We start from the raw sequence: 9,391 nt of genomic DNA, 5'->3' as shown, positions 1-9,391 counted from the left end.
AGAGAGAGAGAGAGAGATTAGTTGTGAAACGAATAAGGAAACTAGGGTCCTTTATATAAGGGAACTTGTTCAAGAGAACTTGACAGACAAGTTAACAAGGCAAAATCCGACCACGGGAAAGAATATTGGAAGTGTAGAAAACAAAACGTGCTTTTATTCCTTCAAATAATATTTGAACCAAAAAGTAATTCTTCCAGTCTAGTACCGTTTGATCTAATGATGTAAGTTTTACGTTTGTAAATGATAGGACGTGAGTTCGACTCAAAATAAACTTTGTAGCATCATTAGTTGTTTAATTGATCAAAGGAAAAAATAAGTTACTATTCCCATCTATTTCTTTAAATCTTATGGACCAATTTGAGTGCTTTAAAAATTTATCCATTCAAACAACTTCTGCTTCTGGTTTTATTTATAAAAGATATACTCGCCACTATATTGATCAAAAGTGTTTGATTCTTCGATTCGTTATTGTAATCGGATTCTAACTAACTTGGTATAATGATATATATATACATTTGGAATTCGTTTTTTTCTGTTTCTCTGATTCCTTAATCAATTTGTTCTCCAATTGTACGTTTTCACATTCTGCTAACACTATGAAGATCGACAAAGTGCAACCTATTGAATGGAGAGTATCATCGGCTATATTCCACCAATGCGCAGACATAAAAAAGGTACTAAAATGCCTCCCAAGTCGCATCATTGTTATATTATAGTATTCAGAATAAGAATCAACGAAAGGCTGCATCATGAACATAACCTCAAAAACGGGGTGGATCAAACAATGCATGATAGAAGTTGCATATGGACCCAGAAAGGCTTCCAAGGAAACTTGGAGCATCCTATAATAGTGGCTGGCCGGCAAGTTGAGGTATGCTCCTACACTTGATACCCCTCTCCGTAACAAGTTGTCAAATGCTATCTTCCCAAACTGAAATGACTAGAATTGAACTCGTGGTATGTTCTTACTCGTGGTATGTCGATAACCCTAAACCTGAATCTTGATCATTAGATCCTTACTGCTACATGTTGTTCTTTCTTCAGCTCATAGAGGTGCTTGAGAGATTCAAATTCTAATTCCCATTGATTTATAAACTATCTTTTGCGAGACATCATTGATGTATCGTTAAGTGAGTCGACATCAGAATTTTTCACTTGCATTAATCTTTTCTTTTCTGGCAACTGGTCTCTCGAGTTTTGAATGTTTAAGGAGTGGAGGCTAGGATATGTCATCAACTAGAATTATGAGAACTATTACATGAATGATTAAGATAAGGTGGACAGCTTGTCTCATCAGCTTTTCTATTAATCAAACAACAAGTCCACTAAACAATGTGTGTTTCTGACCAAAGATGATGTCGTATAGTCTTTGTTAATTTTATCATGATCTACAAGTATCATATTCATTGCTCTCCAGCATTCAAAAGGGGCCAACAATTCCCACCACCGAAGCTGGTTAAACTGAATATTGGTGCAAAAAAATTCGGGAGAGAGATTTCCCAACAAAAATCTCACTTCTTTGATTCTTGAGAACCCTTAGACACATCCATACGATGATCAATCAAGAGGGAAGAGATACCTGCAAAACAAAAACACACTCCGACGCCCAAGTTAATTTCGATTCAAGTAGGTACAATAAAAGAAATCGGTTCGATACTTGTTACCGTTGTTATCCATGATTGTTCCTCCTCATTCTCCTCTTTCTTCTCCATAAGCGTGTGAATTTATAAACCTTTCATTCCTTGGTCCTCACTTCACGTTGTAGTGGGAGTTGTGGAAGGAGTAGTGTTTTCACGTTCTTCATAATCTGATAGTGTTTTACGTTCTTTTCTTCTTATCTACTTGTTAGTAAATATGAGTTTCAACCATCGGGCCTAATTCATTAAGTAGGAGCCCAAGCCGAAATTTTATACCCCAACAATGTCCCATTTTTTCTTTCCGTACGAGCTCCGAGTGCGGGAAGGAAAAACACATAAAAACCAATCATTAGTATATAAGGATAAATAGGAACTACTACATGTTTTTACTAACTCTTGGAAAATGATTAGAACATCATATAATGTTTCGTGAATTTCGAATCATTTACTGTCTCGTGGACTATGTATGTTTTAACATTTTAATGCCTCCGTAGAGGTCTCACAAATTGAAAATCATGTCATATGCAATAGCAAAATAATTAGACAAACTTTATATAATGCGGTAACTTTAACTTGCCTTTTAACACATCGTTTTGAGTTTAAGGGCTCCGTTCAAAAGATATTGCCCCGAATTGAAGCTTTTGTAATGCCCCATGGTGTCTTCTTATTATAATTAGACTTCCAGCATGATCGAAGACTTCTGAAAAAGTATCAATGCCACTCCAGCATTCTCGTCTTCGCAACAGCGACTTCACCCTACAAAAAACATGATAAAGTGCAGAGATACTATATTGTATCCACAGGTGGTCAGATATATTTATCACCTCGATCTCCAGCACATCTGGGATCTGTTAGATATATAGCAGCATAAACTTATTACATATCAGATTATAGGAAATAAATATCTTGGATTAGTTGCATGTCTTCAACTGAAGAGCAATATCAAAAACATGTGTAAACAAGAATTTGGAAAGTGCATGGAACTTCTATTTAAAACTGCGGACATATACACATTCTCTCCTAGCAATGAGAGCATCATGTAAAATAGTAGATCGACCAACAAAAGTAAACAAAACAAACATGACAAACGGAACAATATGGTGCAAGAGAAGTACGTACTATACAACCACATTTAGCAGAGACAATATCACCATAATCTCAATATATACATGTAAGTCAAGTACAACAAGTTTAACACCATTAAGGCAATCCCATAACAACAAAGTCCTAAAATATTATAAACACTAGCAGAGACAAACAGACGAACAACATAATGAACCATTGCAAAAGAACGCCTGCCTCACCAGATTACTACAGTAACCATTCCTGGCTGCAATTACAACTGGATCGTAAGTAAATGATCACATAAGCACTATCAAGTCTTAAAGACCATAAACTAGAACAAGTATGGTACCAAGTTTTGTTAACACAGGGACAGCTAAATTAGCCCATCAACTGTAGGTTTGATCAGTTTGGGATATTTCGGCTCATGTGGCTTCCACAACATCGATGGAATCACAGGCCTCTTCTTAGGATTATAGTTCCTGTCTCTAAACAATATGATTAGACAGACTACCATGTCTATAGATGATCTTTCCAAAGGTTTTGTCCTTCAACAAACACATGAAACTTGCAACTAATATCCCTTTCAAGTTCGATTTCAAGAAATAAACAGTACTGTTTAACCATTTCGTATATAGTTCAATTCAAAATGAAAACTGAAAGATTATATTTTGCATGTTATACAGGAATTTATGTGTCATAATGTATAACATCAGTGTGTTTATCTGGACTCTTTCGGAAGTACAGTCCCAGATATGATTCTAAAAAGTCCCTCTTGCAAACTCGAAAAACAACTGAGTTTTGTGTAAATATAAACACCAATTGACCTACAAAACCTTGCAAGCAGGTTCATGATGGGATGCATATTTGTGAAAGCAAAAGAAATTTGATGCTTAATAAATAAAACTACAAAACCATATATAACGTAGGACAGAATTGAAAACAATTTTTGATGCTTCATAAAACCGCAAAACTATATTGAACTTGATGCTGCATTTGATCCTGCATATTCGTTTAGGGGCCCTGCATTTCACCTTAGGATGCAGTGATCTCTTCTTATTTGGCCATAGACTTAGTAAACAGACCGACCCATGCACCTTGGCACCTCCGAGGCTCCGACCACAATGGACACCAGACCAAACTGAAACCAGACACACTAGATGCCCCCGCCACGCCGACGTACTTGACCTGAACTTGAACCCATGCCCCGACCAGGCGACCACCCCGACTCGACCTGAACTTGAACCCATGCCCCGACCACCTCGACTCGACCTGAAATTGAACCCACGCATATCAGGAAACTTCTGCTCCTCCATCCTTGAAAGTTCCTTCAGCTAGAACTGAATCCACCAGTTTACGCTTGAGGCTCATTCCCTCCAAAGTTGAAGCCTGGCTGAGTACCATCTCCAACTGGTAATGTCTCATCTTCGTCCTCCGACCAATAAGTTTCAAGAATTTTAACAGCCTGCTCATAGATGTCGTTGTTGTTGTGAGTCTGCAGATTTTCAATCTTTTCCAGACCACCAGCCTCATCAATCAACTGTGCATACAGGTTGGTTTCTTTGTTACTCAAACTCTTTTCAGCTTCACCCACCTTCAAAATGTTCTCCAACCCTTTTAAGCAGACAATCACTATCCTTGGATCAGGGAATACAAGAAGATCACTCAATGGTTTTATACAGCCTGCAGTCACCAAGACCTTGATTTGCTCATGAGTGCCACCAGAAGCTGCATTCGAAATTGCCCAAGCAGCCTCTTTCTTGATCACAAACTCAGCGGTATGGAGCAAATTGACAAGAGGGCCAATCAAACCAGCTTCGATCACAGATTGTATCTGTTCCCTGTTTCCAGCCGTAATGTTTGAGATAGTCCAGCAAGCTTCTTTCTTAATAGTGATCTTTTTATGTGTCAAAAGCCTCAGAAGGCATGGAAGTGCGCCATTGGCGATCACACACTGAGTCTGAACATCATCTCCTGTCACAATATTACCAACAATGCGAAGTGCACGATTTATAACCACAGGCGATGGATGTAAGAGAAGCTGCACGAGTCGTGGGCAGACACCCGCCTCGATCACAGCTTGAATTCTGTCATTTGTCCCATCAGTGAGATATCCGAGTGCCGAGCAGGCCTCTGCCAAGACTTCATCATCATTGGAATAAATTAAACGCCCAAGAGCTGGAAGAGCTGGCTTCACCTGATCAAGCTCAGGCCGTGGCTTGCCCCTGCAAAAGTTGGACAGTGTCCAGGTGACAATCTCCAGCGTTGAAAGCTTTGCATGCTCATTCAACTGAGCCAGCAACGGCATTAGGGCTCCGCTGCCGAGGACTAGGTCACGGCATCCAGGAGAGTCACCGGCAATGTTTCCCAATGCCCAAACAGCCTGCTCTCTAACAACATCACTCGGAGAATAAGCAAGCAGCTTCACCAGCATTGGGACTGCGCCATTGTCGATCACCACCTTGGTGTTGTCTGATGTTCCTGATGCAATGTTTGTAAGAGCCCATGCAGCCTCAAACTGAAGCTGTGGATGACCCTCTCTGGCTAGGAACTCAACGAACCGCGGAACAACTCCAGCTTGAATCACTTGCTCGATTGTAGTTTCTATACAAAGTAGTTTCCGGAACTGGGTAGCAGCCTCCAGCTGCAGGACAGTTTCAGTGGACCAAACCCTAGCCACCATCGACGGTAGACTCTCGAGGTAATTAGTCAGGACTTGCTCGGATTGATGACCTTCACAGCGCTTCTTTAACAAACTCTCCTCCCGCTTGTCCTTCCGGATCTGGACCATGGTGTCCTCTCTCCGGCGACGGCCATCCTCGGCGTCCACCGCCACCTTGTACCTGTTCCGGCGGACCTCCTTCCTGTCATTCGGCGACATGATCGTTTTCTTGCTTCTGAAACCCTAACTGTGCTGTAATCGTTGTGGAGAAGAAACCCTATATAGACGTCTCTATATATAGAGAAATACTAAGTACACCGACCAAAAAAAGATATCGCTAGGAATCAAAATCCTATTGTAAAAAGAGTTATTTTCCTTGTACAATAAGTTTTTTCGATGAAACCTTGTACAATAAGTTTCGTTTGCCTCATATTATAAGATTACGTATCAAACGCCAGGCTGACTAAGCACCCACAATGAAAACAATTTTTGCTATGGAAAAACGAAAACTATTTTTCAAATTTTGAAAAAGATGGAAGATCAATCATTTGTTTTTCTAAAAATACCCAATTCATCTGTCTGAAAAAGAAAATAAGATGAAGAAAAAATCGTTGTCTGTCATTCCACTGTGACTTTTTGAACCAAGATATCCTGAGTTCCCTCTAAACAATCTATACAATTCTTACCCTGGCTCTGTTCTCTAACTTCAATCTCTTCTCACCTGCTGTATAGAGGAATCACATTACATCTCCATTCTGTCGAGCAATTTCCATAATATATTACCTCACTCCAACGCAATCCACAGATGCAACAACCGACCATTCTCAGAACAATCTGGATTATGGATTGGCCCAAATTTGCAATTTGAAGATGAAAATAAATTCCATGTCTCCAACCAACAACCATGTCGTGTCTGTAATTTGGAGCAGGAGGCGATTACTCATCGTCACCAGAGTAGTATTCAGTTTGGCTATTGTTGTCATCTGAGCTTTCACAATGCTCGGCACCAGAAACCGCATCACCTTCTGGACTATCAAAACACTCTCTTTCTGGAAGGAAGTAGGCATCCTGTACAGGCTTATAGTCCTTGCCCTTCCAAACCACAATCTGTTCCTTATCAAATGTCACCAGTATACAAGGCACGAGTTCCTGTATTTACAGGCAAATATAATTTAAAAAGCCAGATGTAAAGAAGCAATCACATGCAGACATAGATCCAGATCACGTAGACAGTCGGCATAAACAAAGCCAAGAATTTAAGGCTACAGTCCTAACACTAGACCTGTTCGCACAGAAAGAAAAACATGCTGCCAATGAAGAGACAGTTGGATGTTCACGTTCATGCATCTCTGTGCACAAGAAAGCAATGGAAGGGTGCAACTGTATACATAATTAAGCTTGAGCAGAGAGAGAAAAAAGGCTTGAATAATGAATAGTTACCCGAAGTTTGCAGCCTATTTTCTTGTAATCACTCTTCTCCAGGCCCTGGCAGTCTATCCGGACCAGCTCAGAGGCGAGAAAAGCATCTCTAACCATGGGTACCAGATTACCATAGTAACCATTCCTGGCTGCAATTTCAACCGGATCATAAGTAATGATCACAGAAACACTATCTAGTCTTAAAGAACATAAACTAGAAAAGTATGTACCAAGTTTTGTTAAAACGGGGACAGATAAACCTCTCTTCCTCATTTCTTTTGTTTCCTCAATGTTTAGCCCATCAACTGTAGTTTTGATCAGTTTGGGATATTTCGGCTCATGTGGCTTCCACAACATCAATGGAATCACAGGCCTCTTCTTAGGATTATAGTTCCTGCCTCTGAACAATATGATCAGACTACCATGTCTATAGATGATTTTTCCAAAGGTTTTGTCCTGCAACAGACACATTTAAACTTGCAATTAATCTCTCTTTCAAGTTCCAAGAAATAAAAGTGCATGATTTAACCATTTCGCATGTATTTTGATTCAAAATGAAAACTGAAAAATTATACGTTGCATGTGTTTATTCATTGTTCTACAAAACCACCTCTTAGTATTTTATGTGTCATGACGTATAACATCAGTATGGTTATCTTGACTCTTTCTGAAGTACAGTCCATGTCCCCTCTTTTCAACTCGGACAACTTCTTTCCAACAGAGTTATGAAATATAAATACAAACAGACCTACAAAACCTTGCAAGCGGGGTTGATGATGGGATGCATGTGGAAAGAATTTTGACGCTTCATAAAACTACAGAACTATATATGAAGTAGGATGGACAAGTATTGATCTAAAAGGAGTAGAAGATTATGCATACCAAAGTAAAAGCAGATAAGTGAGCAAAGAGAACTATAAAGAACAATAGTTTCAGCATAGTTCTTTAGAGCCATGATTATAGTATAACACACCTCGAGCTGGGTCCAAACATTTCTCATGTCAACAGTCGGAACTCCTTGACATTTTATCCTCACTGCTTCTTCATGTTTCCAATGGTTATGAATATCGTTCAGCATGTTGTGAGTCAAACCATCCCTCCCTACGAGAAATCAAACCATTCAATAAGATGTCAGGCAGAGAGAAAAAAGAGGAAGCAGACTGAACTATCAGCACACACGCCGCCTGTTCTTGTTTGGTGAATGAGAATAGAAAACTTCAAACATAGCGAAAGTACGAAACTTTGCATAGCCAAGTTTGATCAATCAACAAAAGGAGGACAACCACACAAAGCAAATGCACTAACTAGTTAGCAAATTTCTCATCAAAGTAGCTAAATATTAAGCTCAAAACCTCAAACCAATAACAGTCCAGCAAAATCAAAACAACCCAAAATATCAATTTCAACAACAATCAAATACCAAGTACGAAACTTTGCATAGCCAAGTTTGATCAATCAACAAAAGGAGTACAACCCCACAAAGCAAATAGAATCCAAATTACTAAATTTTATATCAAAGTAGTTAAATAAAGACCCAAAACTACCAAATCTATCAAATAGCTCAAAACCTCAAACCAATAACAGTCGAGCAAAATCAAAACAACCCAAAATATCAATTTCAACAATCAAATACCAAGTTCCCAATTATACAAATCAGCACTACCCAAATTATCAAACAAACTCTACACCTCATCAAATTCGAAACCGAATATCGAAATTACCTAAATTGATTTGCTTCTTGGTTTTCCCCCTCTGACATTTCTCCACCAAAATTTTCCTCTCCGCCGAACTGAGCGGCTCTCCCTGAACCGCTTCTCTCCTCCTCCGCCTCTCCTCCTCCAACCGCGGCTCCTCCTCCTCTTCCCCCTCCACGGACCTCACCTTCGGGTCGACAACCGGGGCACAGACCCCGATCCAAGGCCGGTCCAGCCGCCCCGGCCCAAAAGGCGAGTACTTGGGCTCGCGCAGCCCAATTGGGCGCGCCTCCGGGCTGCTCTCGGTGTAGCTGTACCGGAAATCGAACGGCAGATCGGAGTGTATCGGCAACTGACCCTCGCGATCGAGAGAAGACGGGGGGCGGTACCGGGGCTTCTGCTTCTTCTTGAAATTAGGGTTAGGGTTGGGGTTGGGATCGGGATCGGGGTTGGGGGAAAGGGAGGGTGGGGGTTTGAAGGAGTAGCGGTCGTGGAGAGTGGAGAGGTGGCGCGTGGAAATGAGGGCGAGTGGGTTTGGGTTTTGGCGGGAGAGCTTGGTGAGAAACATGGGGGGAGAGAGGGTTTTAGGCTTCAGCTGGGGTTTTAGGATTCAGCAGAGGATCGTTTCCTAAATAGTCTTTGTTTTTTTTTTAGTTTCTAAACTAATTTAGAAACACTTCTTACACTAAAAAAAAAAAAACATGAAAAGGTCACTGCGGCTTCCTAATTTTCCGTTTCGTAATATTAATTTCTACCATAAATGTCTCTTCGAACCAATTGTGTTCAACCCTCAAACGAGATAGAAAAAACTACGAAGTGTTGATTAGTTTTGACACAAGTATGCTCGTTGCTAAACTAAAGATCCCACAAGTCTCTAGTTTCACAGTAACACATTATCAGGTGTCTAACATGATAAG

General features: G+C 40.3%; 2 protein-coding genes across 2 annotated transcripts; both read right to left on the bottom strand.

Moving 5' to 3' along the window:
• Nucleotides 1–3,653: 3,653 nt before the first annotated feature.
• On the bottom strand, nucleotides 3,654–5,580 carry LOC101303267 (importin subunit alpha-1-like). The gene has a single exon (XM_004306823.1). It carries the CDS (start codon nucleotides 5,578–5,580, stop codon nucleotides 4,054–4,056), a length of 1,527 nt encoding a protein of 508 aa, XP_004306871.1. The 3' UTR covers nucleotides 3,654–4,053.
• Nucleotides 5,581–6,001: 421 nt separating this feature from the next.
• On the bottom strand, nucleotides 6,002–9,042 carry LOC101310069 (CRS2-associated factor 1, mitochondrial-like). Its single transcript, XM_004308372.1, has 5 exons — nucleotides 8,502–9,042; nucleotides 7,754–7,881; nucleotides 7,011–7,236; nucleotides 6,802–6,929; nucleotides 6,002–6,510 (listed from the first exon to the last, which is right to left on the bottom strand). The coding sequence occupies exons 1-5, from the start codon at nucleotides 9,040–9,042 to the stop codon at nucleotides 6,298–6,300; spliced, it is 1,236 nt and encodes a 411-aa protein (XP_004308420.1). The 3' UTR covers nucleotides 6,002–6,297.
• Between the last annotated feature and the right edge of the window lie 349 nt (nucleotides 9,043–9,391).

Source organism: Fragaria vesca, linkage group LG7, assembly GCF_000184155.1.
Source record: "Fragaria vesca subsp. vesca linkage group LG7, FraVesHawaii_1.0, whole genome shotgun sequence".
NCBI classification, from domain to species: Eukaryota; Viridiplantae; Streptophyta; class Magnoliopsida; order Rosales; family Rosaceae; genus Fragaria; species Fragaria vesca.
Note: the sequence above shows the minus strand (reverse complement) of the source record. Positions and strands in the feature narration are given on the sequence as shown.

Coding starts and splice junctions, on each gene's coding strand:
- LOC101303267 (XM_004306823.1), bottom strand. CDS start 5,580: ATGTCGCCGAATGACAGGAAGGAGGTCCGCCGGAACAGGTACAAGGTG.
- LOC101310069 (XM_004308372.1), bottom strand. CDS start 9,042: ATGTTTCTCACCAAGCTCTCCCGCCAAAACCCAAACCCACTCGCCCTC. Junction 7,882..8,501: donor CAAGAAGCAAATCAATTTAG/GTAATTTCGATA, acceptor GATTTCTCGTAG/GGAGGGATGGTTTGACTCAC. Junction 6,930..7,010: donor CCCCGTTTTAACAAAACTTG/GTACATACTTTT, acceptor TTGAAATTGCAG/CCAGGAATGGTTACTATGGT.